This window comes from Trematomus bernacchii, unplaced genomic scaffold, assembly GCF_902827165.1.
Source record: "Trematomus bernacchii unplaced genomic scaffold, fTreBer1.1, whole genome shotgun sequence".
Classification (NCBI taxonomy): Eukaryota; Metazoa; Chordata; class Actinopteri; order Perciformes; family Nototheniidae; genus Trematomus; species Trematomus bernacchii.
In genome coordinates, this window is record NW_022987801.1 from 3,028,177 (window position 1) to 3,041,806 (window position 13,630).

The window sequence follows — 13,630 nt, forward strand, 5'->3', positions numbered from 1 at the left end:
CAAATCCAACGGGATGTCATAAATAAACTACACAGAATCACACTACACACCTACGCAATGATTACATTCAGGCACACTGTATAATACAACCTCTTTGGACAATTTATATACTTATTGAAAACAAGCTACAAAATGTAATACCTTGTAATACCACTTAGAGATGTCCCGCCCCTTAGCCTATCATATTAGAGCACTAGCTTAATATGTTATCTTGATGTCACTATGATTTACAGCTGTAAATCTGGGATCTCTGACTTCATTAACACAAAGGAATACTAATTTTATAAAAAAACTCCCGAATATGTTCATCAGCCTGTCATCATGTCATGTATAATAGTAGGGAAAGCCAAGCTGAAGCACCAACAGGAAAACCCAGGGACATTCCCTAAAACGTGAGGAAGAAGGATGAGAAACGCCCCCTGGAGTCTGTTGTCACTTTATTTTCTTCCCTTCTTCGGAAAAAGGATGAAAAACCGATGAAAACATCTACCGGAAGGCTCCGAACAGAACTTGACAGCATTGAGAAATCTTTTTTGTGTTTACGGTCACCTCTACGACAACTTCTCGTTATTGTTCTCTTATTTTTTTGTCAAACTATGATTCAGTTCTGAAGTTCAGTTTTTCATACAGAAAAATACAGACAGCTCGTATTTCCTCCTTTCCTCGACACTTGACATGCTTGTACCTTGGAGTACAAATGTTGAAAAGGTGCCTGTTGTAAGAATAACTCCTCTGCTCCAACTCGTATAACTCTCACCCCCTCCTGAGCATCATTCAGGAATCGGACATAAAACTGAAACAATAAAAAGGCTAAGGGCAACAACCGAACAAAAAGTACAGAAATATTCTTCAGTCCTGCATGTTGGTGGTGCAGGAAAGGGAGGACCTGTCTCTCCTCGACGCACGAGTGCTGGATTTGGCCCAAATGTGTATGCAAATACTTGTAAGTATGTAAACATGTTTTTTTTTTTATTGAAGAGGAGAATAAGAAATTTGGGATGTGAGACTTTGAGCCCTTGAAGCTCCTCAGGAGGTGTTGGTGATGGGTTTGTATTTCTTGAGACGGGTCCACTGTCCTGTGGAGTAGTTCATTTCGAAGACTGTGTCCACCAGCATGGTGGTGCTGCCGGTGCCGTCCGCCTTGGGGAGAACCTCCGTGTGTTCGCTCAGCTTGATCTGGATGATGTCCCCCTGCTCCGGGCACGGGTTCTCTGCAGGACGGCAGGAGGAAGCAGAGGGTTATCAAAGGGTTGGTTTGTTGCGTTAAGAAACTATCCGGGATACTTCCTGTAACTTCCTGCATTTATGCCACTGGTTTTTATTTAAATTGAACAAGATCCTGACATCGAATATGACCTCTGACTCATCTCCCAACTTAACCTAATACAAATGTGTCTCTATTAAGACATTGTGCAATTAAGAAAATACATCTTTATGTAATGAACATGTACGGTTTCACTTTTTGAAAGGAAACGCAACCGAATAAAACACAATTGTTGTGCTTGCACATTTTAACGATTACATTTTTGTCGGTCACAGACATAAACATTAGAACCGTTTGTATTTCTCCTGTACCTCTGGATCCTGCCATGAAGCCCAGGATGAGGGCCTTCTCCGGTCTGGTGACCTTGTTGGCCGTCTTGAACATCTCCTGGGCGGCGTACATCTGGTCTCTCTGAGGAGCAGGAACAGCAGAAGGGAATTAAAAAATCCATACATTACAATTAAACTATTATTGTGTCTTTGAACCACCAAGCAACCTCCACCTCCACCTTACCGTGAGGGACAGATTCTTTTTGGGCTGGGGCTGTGGTGGCGTGGGGGTGGGTGTGGGGGTCTGAGGGGTGCTGGGGGGCTGGGTGGGGGTCTCTGGCTGGCTGGCGGTGGCGGCTGCTGGGGGCCCGTTGCTGGCGGGGGTGGAGACGGGCGTGCTTGGAGACGTGGGGGTCGCGGGGTTGGTCGTGTTGCTGGCGTTGTACATGGGCGTCCTCTGTTTGTACTGGCCCGGTAGTGTTGCCGTGGCGCCGGCGCCCGCTGTTGCCGACTCCTCTGGTTGGCGTGCCGACTGCAGCGTGTCCCGCCCCGACCCACCGGCGTTCGCTTCAGAGGGGGGTGGAGAAGAAGAGACATTGTGAGATTGACATGATGCAAACACCTGAGCTCTGATAAGCGCCCCGATAAACATTCCTGTTTGTCATCTTGCAATATACTGATTTATAGAAATAGTTATCCACGCAATAAACCGTATTTAATTTTGTCTTAATTGAATTCCTATTCTGTTCTTGTACATATCATATTCTATTTACATGTATATAGACTTTTTGCACTACTTTTTATTTTGTATTTTTATTATATATGTTGCATTGTAAGAGGAGCTCAGGTCAGAAGATTTTCATTGCCATTTCTACACTGGAGCTTTGTGCATACCACAATAACACCGTTGAATCTTGAAATGCCCTCCTGCTGCCTGTAGGGAGGTTTTTTTTCTGTGAGTGTATAAAACAGGGTTCATACACTTTTTCACCAATGATTTTCCATGACTTCTCCAAAAAGAATGACTCTTTCTCAGCGGTACCACTGAAAATGGTGGTCTGCATATGAAACATGTTGTGCCTATCTAAAACAAATCCAATAGCAGGCTTACTAGCTTCTACACGCTAAAGCAACTAAAATGTCTCACCAGCAAAATACCTCGTCAGTTAAATGCCATTTTACGTTTCATTACTATACGATACAGTATTTATTATCATTATAGTATTACTATTTTCGGCGATTAGCTAAAATATAAATTATATTTGATGCAACTTTAGTTACATTTCCATTACTTTTCCAGGGCCTGGAATTAGCATTTTGAATTTCCATGACTTTTCCAGGTTTTTAATGACCGTAAGAACCCTTTTATTTGAGCAAACAATACAGTTCTCTGTGTTTGTCTAACCTGGCTGTGCCTCGGAGCTGGGGATGTAAGAGGAGGAGGGGACCATGCTGGGTGTGGCCGGCAGGTAGCTGGTCGACGGCAGAGGATTCTCGGTCACCGCCCCCAGTTTCTGTCAAACAAAACGGCATTAGTTACGATGGTCAGAGAAAAACTGAGTGACACAGAGAGGCAGTAACTTGAGACAATGTTTAAATGCTGTGGAGTAGAGTACCTGTGCAGACACCAGGCCTGCGGCGTAGTCTGGCGTGGTGTTCTCCACCACCACCGCTGCTGCTGCCGCTTCTTCTTTGGCTGCTTTCTCACCCGCCTCCGTTTCTAAAGCAGAAGACACCAACTCATGAACTCATGGTGCAGCTTTAAAATGTGGGCTGGTAGAAGACTAGATATATAGTTACCCAAAGTCTTTCTTCTCCTCTTAGCTTCTCTTCCAGCGCCGACCATATCCAGCTCGGAAATATCTAAGAGCTAAAAAGTAGAAAAAAGATTAGAATACATTTAGGCAATAAAACTAGACCACAATAAAACGACTCAGACTTGAGTTTTATCTAGGAGGGTTTTCTGGAATCTGACATTACCTTGACCCCCCTCTCCTTGCGCAGAGGCGTCCGTGCGGGGGCGATAGGCGTGCGGTTACTGGGCGGGCTGAACATACTGGGGGCCGTGGGACTGCGGAACGGGGCCTTGTTGGGAATCCCCTTGAGAGGAGCTGAGAGTAACAAATGTATCAGCAACAAGAGTCTGAATAAAAACGTTCTTGGCTACATATGTCAAAATGATTGCTATGATGCTACTTTTTTTTTTTTAGAAGCACTGAATGAGCTTTCATTGATATTCAACTCACTGGTTGTGTCGATCTTTTTGACCAGTCCTCTCCCTTTGGCGTGAAAAGGCACTCCGGCTGTCTTTTTTAGCTGCTGCGCTGTCTCTATGGCTAGAAGGGAAAAGAAAGTAATGTACTGTGAACACATAATCAACAAAGTACACACGCTGATCTTGCACACAATCGTAAACAATGCCTAACAAGTACAAATATGCCAATATCAAGCCAAAGGAAACAAATGACTGATGCTTTCAAATACTGCTGCAGAGAAAATTATTCGTTGAAGGTTAACTTACATTTCTGCAGCAGCTCCGCTCTGAGTGTCGCACTCTTGGGTTTCCTCTTCAGCTGGAAATGTTTGACGGGGGGTGTAAGGGGTCCCACCAGAGTGGTTAACGCACTTTTGTTCAGGTACTGGCACTCCAGAGGAAGCATGTTCGACGCCTCGCACTCGCCCACTAGGGGGGGGGGGACAGAAGACGAGGGGAAGAGATTAATCAGCATATTTACAGAAGGACAGATGGAGGATCTAGCACTCACTTCACAACCTCACTTGCCCATGTTTAGCAGATGAAAAATGTTAGCAAACAAGCTCGCAAAATATCACTAAACATTAGAATCCATATGCCAATTTTGGCCAGATGGAATAAAAGGTGTATATACACTCTAGAAAGGATCATAGCAACACTTTATTAACGGTTTGCATCGTTAATGAAAACCTTTTGAAGGCCTTATGAGTTCATACTATAAAAAAAATGCATTCATAACATGCCATTTCAAAACAATGACATATGCTCACAAGTCCCACATACACCAAACGTTATGAACACAATCACATGTGAAATATTGAACCCCTCAAGCTATTCATAAAGTATCAAAAGACAGGGGGCTGACTGAGAACAAATAAAAGTGTTTAGTAGATTCTAATACCCTCTTATTTTCCAGACTGTATCAGAACATTATGTATTAACCATAAGTTCATACTCTGCTGTAATGACATTATTTGTTCCAGAGCAGCGGGCTGAGTAACACAACATTAGTATTACAATGCTGTTGTATTTTCAACCCATGGATTCTCTCAATGTGGGTCCACCACAACTAAATACATAGTCACACACACTGCCTACCTTTCTCCCTCAGCTCTCCGAGGATATCCTGCACATTTGGATTCTGCTCCTCCAGGTCCAGGTTGAGAGAGCCGGTCTCTGGGAAGGACTTGAGGATGTCTGCGACCATCAGCACCCAGGGCTCCGAATCCACCGTCGCCAGCTGGATGATCTCCGACAGGGCCTCCTTCATCTAAAGAGAGAGGAAGACGGGGTTAGTAATAATAATAATAATACATTTGATTTATAAGCGCTTTTTCAGGTGCTCAAAGACACTTTACAGAGGAGATAAAAAGGAAATAAAATAATTCACACATTCACTAAAGTTGTGTACATAAGTCTGAGTTTTAACACACTTTCTGATCAATTACTTTACTTAAGTATAATTATGGGGTACTTTTCTTGAGTATTTCCATTTACTGCTACTTTGTACTTCTACTCTACTACAATCCAGAGGAAAATATTGCACTTTCACTCCACAAAATGAGTTACTCAGACGATAAGTGAAACCAAAGACCTGTCCCTACCTGAGGAGTTCATGATAAAAGGAGAACTTGACGTTATTATTGTTTATTTGCAGTTTAATGTCTTGAGCTTTCAGTCATTTAAAACCCAAAGTACTTTCTTTAAGTCGTCTGATCAATGGCAAGAAAATCTAAAATGCATTACATTCACAATAACAAATATATAAGCAAAAGGCGGTCTTTTTCGTTTTTGTTGATCAACTGTTCCTTCCTATCCTGTTGCTGTGTCATTTCAGTGTAGCCGCAGATCTCTTAGAGGTCAAATGGCTTCGATTTAATCGTCGATTGATCCCCAAGACTTGTATCTGCAGCTTGTGACAAAATGATGCAACAGGATTTGCGAAGCATCTGTCAACTATTATTATTTACATGCAGCTTGTTTACAATGAAACTGATGACATGTTGGCAACAGTAAAGATCAGAGCGACCTACAGTATTTAAAATAAAGACAACACCATCGACTACAATGAAGGCAGACATCTGGCAGCAATCAAATCATGTCAGATCATTTGAGTTACAAGCAGCATTAGTTACACTTCATCTGATTTCCTTGTGTAAAGTACATGAGAGCCACCACCTCAGAGAGGGCAGTGGTGCAAATGAACCAAGTACATTTACTCAAGTACTGTACCCAAGTATACTTTTGGGTACTTGTACAATTTAGAGGGAAATATTGCACTTTCACTCCACTACATTTATTTGACAAAATTAGTTACTCAGATAATAAACTATTATAATTATAACATATAAATTAACAAACACATAAACACTAAGATATAATTATAGGTTAAGATATCGAGCAGCAGTAATAAGGAAATTGGCTTCACTTTTACCAGCGGTGATAAACAAATTAATCCATCAAAAATAATACTCCAGTCATTTAATACATATGATTTTGCATAATAAGTACTTAATATAATAAGCCAATTTATTCCTACACTGTGGTACTACAGAAGAAGGTATTTTGTCTGTAACAAACGTTCTAAATATGCATGACTAAGATGACGGGTGTCTAACGTTGAGGCAGCTTATCAAGTGATGAGTGGGACTAGATGCTGGGACCGCCTCCAGCTCGGCCACTCTGCTCTCTTGTGCCCATCCCACCATAATGTCTGAACGAGGACAGCTAGGCTAATGTTTCCCGGTGTCGCTGCTCAACCACTGCAGAAAAAACGCGATTATATCGTCAAGTCGGTCGTTTAGCTAGTTAACGAACTTACGCGTAGACGTCTTTCTCAAGAACGGATGTAAATTGGCCCGGGCGCAGGAATATCGTGTTCTGTTTTTTACGTTAGTTCGCTAACTATATTAACCGTTGCAAATGATCAGTTAGAGATAGCAAGCTAATGCTAACTAAATAGGCGATTAAGCATGTTTAGACGTTTCACCTGTAGTTAAACACCAACAGAACAAGTAATGCTTCGATTTAGAACTACTAGTCTTACATTGAGCTGACTACTTAGCTGTGTTTTTAAGTTAAAAGCCTACTTTACCTGTCAGGCTAACAGAAAGCTACCGAAAAGCGACCCACCTCGTCCACGGTCCGCCGGGGGAGATGCAGCATCCCGAGCAGCAGTTTCAGCTTCACCGGCGGCGACAAACTCGAAAAGCACAGCCGTATGTTGTCAATTACTGACACGGTGAGGAGAGAAGCGATGCTCGGAGGCGTCCAAAGCTCGTCCGTGGATCCCAATTTGTTGTGAAGCCACAGGCCGGTGTCGCTGTCCTTCATCGACGCCATCTTGGAAAAAGAAGTGTTTTGAGTTCGGGCATTTTAACGGGCCACCTAAGAAAACAGTCAGGACCCCGCCCACACCGGGCTCTTTTGACAACATTGAAGCACAACAAAATAAATAAAAACTGGAAAATACTTTATGGTCTTATCTGATATATGAATGTAATTGCTCTGTTTGAAACGTTCAACTGTATTTATTCAGTTCGCGCCAAAATACTAAAGGAAAAAAACATTTAGTTTCATTTTGTGTATTTCAGTGCAATTCTTGTATGTCAAAGAACATTTTTAAAGTAAGTTCACTAATGCAATGCACTTTTTTATAATATATTATAATGATAAAAAAGTCCCCTTAACTCAGGTGAAAGTAGAAATATTGCATTTAATAATTATTACGTAGATTGGCTTGAGTGTATCTATATATATTATTACAAATGAAGTATATAAGCAACAATGTAACAGCTGATTGAGCTAGAGCACATGTTTACAGCTTTATACTTAGGACACTTTATAACATAAACATATCCCATTATTTGTGATGTTTACTCTCTTTTAAAACATACCACGTTTTTGATCTGAAAAATAAGAAGTAACGAGAAATGTTGTATTAATGTAGTGAAGTACAGTTCAATATTTTCCTATGGTCTGTTTAGGGGTTGCAGAAAACGAGAAAAAGACAAGTAAAGTACTTTAAAATCATATTTAAGTACTTTGTTTATTGTACCATTAACTATGACTCATGCATAAATAAAACAATGTATGACAGAGTAAATACATCTCTACAGTTAGTTTATTAATTCTAAGTTTTTCTAGGCTTTTATTTTGAATATTTTCACCGGAAGACTTGATTCTGGTCCCCAAAGCAAATAGAGGCACACGCATGCGCACTCCCGTACTCCACATTAAACAACCCTAGGTGTGCATCTTGCGTTGATTCTGCAAATATCATCGACTGATTCACGGTAAGATAACACGTCATTTGTAAAATAAGCAGTGATTATACTCTGTGTATTCATACTTTTAAATACATACACATATTAACCGATGAAAACGGGACTATTTTACAAACAAAGCCAATCAGATGCTGTTATTTCATTGATTGACGGCCGTGTGGAACATTTTCTGTTGTTGTATTTTACCAAACACCTGGGCAATTTTATTTCTAGCTCCAAAAGGTAATTGATCAGCACCATGGCGTCCAGTGGATATCTGCAGGCAGCGGTGCTCCTTCTGGCGGTGCAGCTCATCTGTCTCGGTGCAGCTGATGCGGATCATGAGACTGGGACTGTCATCCCTGCTGAAAGTAGGTGGATTTCATATAAATATGGATTTTTCTCCATGTTCAGTGCAGGTTTATAAATATATGCGTGGTGGAAATCTGCCACAATGGTGTTGTCATAGCTCCCCACACAGGTGTCATGGTGGGAATTGTAGGTCATCCTAATTGCCTATATGTGACAACAAGAAAATGGGCCCTGCACTGCTACTTTAAGACCCAAATGTCATAGAAATGTAAAGGCAAATACCTATGATTTTCCTTTGCAGGCACCATTTATGATAACAATGGTTCACTTTTGGGTCTGTAAAATATCAGAAAATATTGAATATTGTACAACCCAAGTTTCTCAGAGGCCAATTCATGTATTTAAATTAGATTTTCAGATTTTACATGATATAAAACAGTAAAAACTCCATATCTGAGAGGTGTAAAGTGTAATTGTTTGCATGCAAAAGTACCTAAAGGCTTATTCGTTCATTTGGTAGTTGGCATATATATTTCTAATCAGTGTCGACTATTTGTTGCAGTTCTAGATGTAAGCAAACCTCAGGTAAATATGTCTGTGTAACTAACTGACACGTTTCTGAAAAATGTCCCTTTTATTTGCAGGTCGCCCATGTGTGGACTGTCATGCATTTGAGTTTATGCAGAGGGCCCTGCAAGATCTAAAGAAGACTGCGTTCAACCTCGACGCCAGGGTAGGAGAAGAAATACTTTCAATATTTTTATTTGAGAAACTGTTAAATGCTCATGATTCATACGCTATTATTATGCTGGATGATGGCTTGATATTGGATGTTAATTTAAATGCTGTCATTTAACATACATTGTATATAATGTAAAGTTATTTGGTAGAATTCACAATAAAGTCAGCTTCTTTAGGTGAAGTATTTAAGTAATATAAGTCTTCATTTTTATACATCAGGGGTGTCAAACTCAATTTCATCGCGGGCCACATTCGCATAAAGGTTGCACTCAAAGGGCTGGTTGTAACTATATAAATATATAATATATATATAAAATAATGTATTATATTACATTATTGCCTCTGAATTGGATTATTATCGGATAGGATAATAACTTAGTAATTAACTACGTCTGAAAGCAGAAGTCCAGGGCAAATAATTGCAAGTCTCTTCAGTGTCACAAAACGAGATGCATTGTGGGACATGTAGTTTATGGGCAACCTGCTTCTGTAAAGTGGCATGTAACCGTATAATAAACGTATTATATTCTTTGCAAGCTCTTGCGGGGCCACATAAAATGAAGTCGCGGGCCGGATTTGGCCCCCGGGCCTTGAGTTTGAGACCCCTGCATTAGATGAACTAGAAATAACTGAATTAAAGGTAAATTGGTTATTATGCTGTTAGTACACACAAGAAAAGTTCCTTATATTGCATTAACGTAATAATTATAATGACAATATCACATTTCATTGATTATCACCAGACCCTTAGTACGTTTGGTAGAAAACATAATTTATTGTCAAACATTCATATACTGTTTGACTGAAATGTAAAATAATATTTCCCAATTCAAAACTGAACCTCTACAAATAATAAATAATGATTTATTTATTTACTCCAGAGAGCACTGTATTTTACTGCTTTAATTGATAATTAGTTCATGCATCTTGTAAGAAAATTATGTTTTAATAAAAAAGGCTAAATAAAGTTCTAGTTTTCTTTCCCATAATGCAGCATTGACTAGTGTCTGCACTGTCCTCACAAGCTGCATATAACCCAAAAACACTAAAATAGCACAGCAGCATGTATGTTGGAGATGCAGAATCTAGGACAAAAAGCCTGCAAGTTAACCTTTTAATGGAACAAGAGTTTCTCCCATGTGGATGTGAGCATATGGACACTAAGAGGACATTGGACTTTTAGTTAATTAAAGGTCACCTATTATGCAAAATCCACTTTTTCATGTCTTTTGTACATAAACATGTGTCCCCTCTGTGTAAAGAGATTCTGAAAGTTTCAGGAACAAAGATTCTCTCTCTTTCTGTCCTGATCCATTTATATAAAAACCTGTCTGAAAATGAGCTGATCAGATTTTGGCCACTTTATGATGTCATAACGATTTCTTGGCTTGTGTAACATTAGCCAATAGAGTGGTGCAGTGACGAGTCCTACAACCCGGAAGTGAGTTAGCATTTTACCACTACCGGTTCCCTCGTCTCAGAGCCAATGGCATTTCTCCATAGGATTTTGGAAAATAGCTGGAAATAAGGTCTGTGGTTGACACAAGTTTAAGAGAGAGATCACGTTTTGTTCTACGACATTAAATACATCAGCAATGACCCCACTGGTGTTTTTTGAAGAGTTAACGTGTCTGAAAAACGATGGTTGTTAACAAGTGGCTGAATAGGACTACAGAAGTTGTCGAGGACGTTGTACGTTATTATGCCGAACACGTAAACACTCCCGCTAAGTTTGTTTGCCCCTGTTCTGCTTGAAAGCAAGTACCTGCGCTCTTACAAACTGTTAAAACAAACGCTTCAACTTGTACAATTTCAAATCTGTATTTTTGAATATGCATCTTAAGTTGGCGTGACGGTGAAGTCGTGCGACCCTGCTGTACTCGGCTGTAGTTCCTTTATAGCATAACGTTAGCATTTTGCTTCTGGCGATTAGATTTATGATTCGAAATTTACATGTGGATATTATCCGGCTGAACAAAACTTGCATTTATCAAACGGGTTCGTTTTCCACAGATCTTATTTCGAGCTATTTTCCAAAATCCTATGGAGAAATCCCATTGCTTTTTTGTCGAGGGAACCCATGCGCAGCTTATTTCCGGGTAAATACGTCATCCCTGCACCACTCTATAACCAACCAAGGTAACCCCCCCACCTTATCACCTGAATCTCCTCCTAGAGCACCATTAGCCGCTTTCATCCCAAGTACTTTGCCGTACTTAGTTCCCAGCACTTAGTACCCCCATTGAACTAAGAGCCGATCGCGTTCACACCGGAATAAGTTCCCTGAGGGAAGATTACGCAAATGAAGCCGCTGACATCACTTCTTCTTCTTCTGCTTTGGGTTTACTGGCAGGCCGCTAACAACTTCACGGCGTATACTGCCACCCGAAGTCCCCGGCCAGAAGTCCCCGGAGTTGGGGACTGGCTTCAGTAGAAGCTGCTGGGACTCCAAGCAGCTTCTACTGAAGCCTTCCGAGTAAATCGCCAGAACGCCGACACCTCCTCATCACTCCAATGTTTTTTTTTGTGTTGCCATAAGTTATTCTCTCTCCGTTGGTGCGCGGGGCTAATGCTAATGCTAATAATGCTAATGCCAGCAAATACAATGACGGCTTCAAAAATCTTTTCAGAGTTTTACGGGGCGTGGTTTGCAATTCGCCCAGCCAATCGAAATTGATACTTTTTCTCCCCAGGATAGTCCCACCTCTCTAGCAGGCACTAAAAATGGGGGTAAAAGTTCTCATGAACTAAATTCTCTTTTTGGTGTGAACGCAAAATTCCAGGCACTAACGGAACTAAACAGGAAAAGTACGGGTAAAAGTACTCCGGTGTGAAAGCGCCTAATGTGTTCTTTTTAACCAAATATCTCTCAGAGGGGCGTGGGGAGTGGCTCCTTATTTTCATCCAAAGTAACAGACAGAGAATCAGCACTTTTGAAACAGGGCTGAAACAGAGGGGATTATGGGTAATGCTGCAATGATCTGTTTGGTGTTTGGAGCCAAACACTTCAGAGACATGTTTTGTATATATCTGAGACCTATAAGATATTGATGAAAAACAGTATAATATGGGACCTTTAAGCAAACTTTAAAAGTGAGGAGGATAGAAATAGGACTAGTGACACCCTCAGACTTAACTGATATTGACATGTTTGTTGTTGTTTGTTGCAGACAGAGACGCTGGTGCTGCGGGCGGAGAGGAGGGCTCTGTGTGACTGCATGCCCGTCAACTCTCTGCGCTGAAGACCCCCCCTCCACACACTGACACCCACCCTGTTCTAAACCTCTAAACTCATGTACAGCGACCTTCATCTTAACTTATTCACGCAATAGGCACTTTATTTTCCTTTTCTCTCATGTTGTTGTTTTGCCTTATTGGGGACGACTTTTATACCACTGAGGTTTTACATCGTGAAACACGCCTGTGAATTTAGTTTGTCTTCATCGTCACGGGATCTAGGTCAGTTTCTCATCTATGAAGCATAAACTATCTTTTGTACTTTTTAGTATTTGACTGTATAATGTAGATACAGTAGAATGCATCGATAAACTCGTTGAATGTGTTGTTTGAGATTTCATACGACGATTATACACATCAAACTGTAGCATCACGTGGAATTTATTTATTAACGGCTCAAAATACTTCAATAAAACATAAAAAAATCACTTATTATGAATCGGTAACATTTTAATTATTTAAATTATTTGCTGCCTTTTGCAAAAAAAGTTGGGTAAATTAAAGAAAGTAATATATCTTTAGGAACAAACAATGAAGATTTATTTGTAACGACATCAGAAAAAATAAATTTTTATCAGAAGTTCGAACTAATCTTTTTGAATTTTTCTTTAGGTGGAGAAAGCGTATTTGTAAGTCTTGATTTAGCACAGCACTGTAGCATGAATTTACAGCACTTTTTGTTAAACTGCTGTTATTGTAGATTGTATGTATAGATACTGTATATGTACACGGGTTTTCTCTGCCTGACAGAGGTGTATGCAAGAAATAGTGACGAACGATATAGTATCATAAAATGCAATATCGGCGGGGGACGGGAGGACGGATAGAGATAGAAATAATATTTGTCTTATGGTTGCTTGTTCATGAACAGTGTACTTTGTTAACATTGTGTCACAAGAGTAAGACGCCACATTTATTGTCTTAATGTTGTACCTATCAATAAAAAACAATGAATGACCTTTATTTGTTTTGGTCTCTGTTAGGTCTCACAGCTCAGTTGTAGCACTGTGATGGCTATGTGTAACACATGTGTAAAGAGTATTTCCACTTCTATAATTGGCTTTAACAATTATTTTTTCTTGATTTATCCATTAATTGTTTGTGTTTAAAACTCTCCAATACCTGGAAAAATTAAGTTTACTGTCACAGAACCCTAATAGCGTTTGAGTATAAAGTTATAGGTGGTTCTTTGCATATTTGCTTAAAAAAAACAGGGTAAACTCCTTTAATAATGGCTCTACTTTATTTGTCTCAATTGTTATCAATGACAACACTATGCCGGCCGCCT

General features: G+C 40.1%; 2 protein-coding genes across 4 annotated transcripts; one reads left to right on the forward strand and one right to left on the reverse strand.

Annotated features, from left to right (window-relative positions):
- Positions 1–420: 420 nt before the first annotated feature.
- Positions 421–7,342, reverse strand: nelfa (negative elongation factor complex member A). Of its 2 annotated transcripts, none has more exons than XM_034150174.1 (11): positions 6,920–7,342; positions 4,886–5,057; positions 4,055–4,216; positions 3,780–3,869; positions 3,514–3,644; positions 3,334–3,403; positions 3,150–3,253; positions 2,939–3,047; positions 1,778–2,100; positions 1,576–1,675; positions 421–1,211 (listed from the first exon to the last, which is right to left on the reverse strand). In XM_034150174.1, exons 1-11 carry the CDS (start codon positions 7,127–7,129, stop codon positions 1,027–1,029), a joined length of 1,656 nt encoding a protein of 551 aa, XP_034006065.1. In that variant the 5' UTR covers positions 7,130–7,342; the 3' UTR covers positions 421–1,026. The 2 variants fall into 2 exon arrangements, with proteins under 2 accessions (XP_034006065.1, XP_034006066.1); XM_034150175.1 differs by having other exon boundaries at positions 6,882–7,137.
- A 208-nt stretch (positions 7,343–7,550) lies between these two features.
- On the forward strand, positions 7,551–13,305 carry cunh4orf48 (chromosome unknown C4orf48 homolog). Of its 2 annotated transcripts, XM_034150176.1 has the most exons (4): positions 7,838–8,082; positions 8,287–8,423; positions 9,009–9,097; positions 12,276–13,305. In XM_034150176.1, exons 2-4 carry the CDS (start codon positions 8,312–8,314, stop codon positions 12,345–12,347), a joined length of 273 nt encoding a protein of 90 aa, XP_034006067.1. In that variant the 5' UTR covers positions 7,838–8,082; positions 8,287–8,311; the 3' UTR covers positions 12,348–13,305. The 2 variants fall into 2 exon arrangements, with proteins under 2 accessions (XP_034006068.1, XP_034006067.1); XM_034150177.1 differs by having other exon boundaries at positions 7,551–8,423.
- The last annotated feature ends 325 nt before the right edge of the window (positions 13,306–13,630 follow it).

Bases quoted from the DNA above. Each gene is read 5' to 3' on its own strand.
- cunh4orf48 (XM_034150177.1), top strand. From the start codon at position 8,312: ATGGCGTCCAGTGGATATCTGCAGGCAGCGGTGCTCCTTCTGGCGGTG. The intron at 8,424-9,008 runs GTAGGTGGATTT...TTTTATTTGCAG, and splicing joins GACTGTCATCCCTGCTGAAA to GTCGCCCATGTGTGGACTGT. The intron at 9,098-12,275 runs GTAGGAGAAGAA...TGTTTGTTGCAG, and splicing joins CGTTCAACCTCGACGCCAGG to ACAGAGACGCTGGTGCTGCG.
- nelfa (XM_034150174.1), bottom strand. From the start codon at position 7,129: ATGGCGTCGATGAAGGACAGCGACACCGGCCTGTGGCTTCACAACAAA. The intron at 3,404-3,513 runs GTAATGTCAGAT...TCTACTTTTTAG, and splicing joins GCAAGGAGAGGGGGGTCAAG to CTCTTAGATATTTCCGAGCT. The intron at 3,254-3,333 runs GTAACTATATAT...CTTCTGCTTTAG, and splicing joins GAGGAGAAGAAAGACTTTGG to AAACGGAGGCGGGTGAGAAA.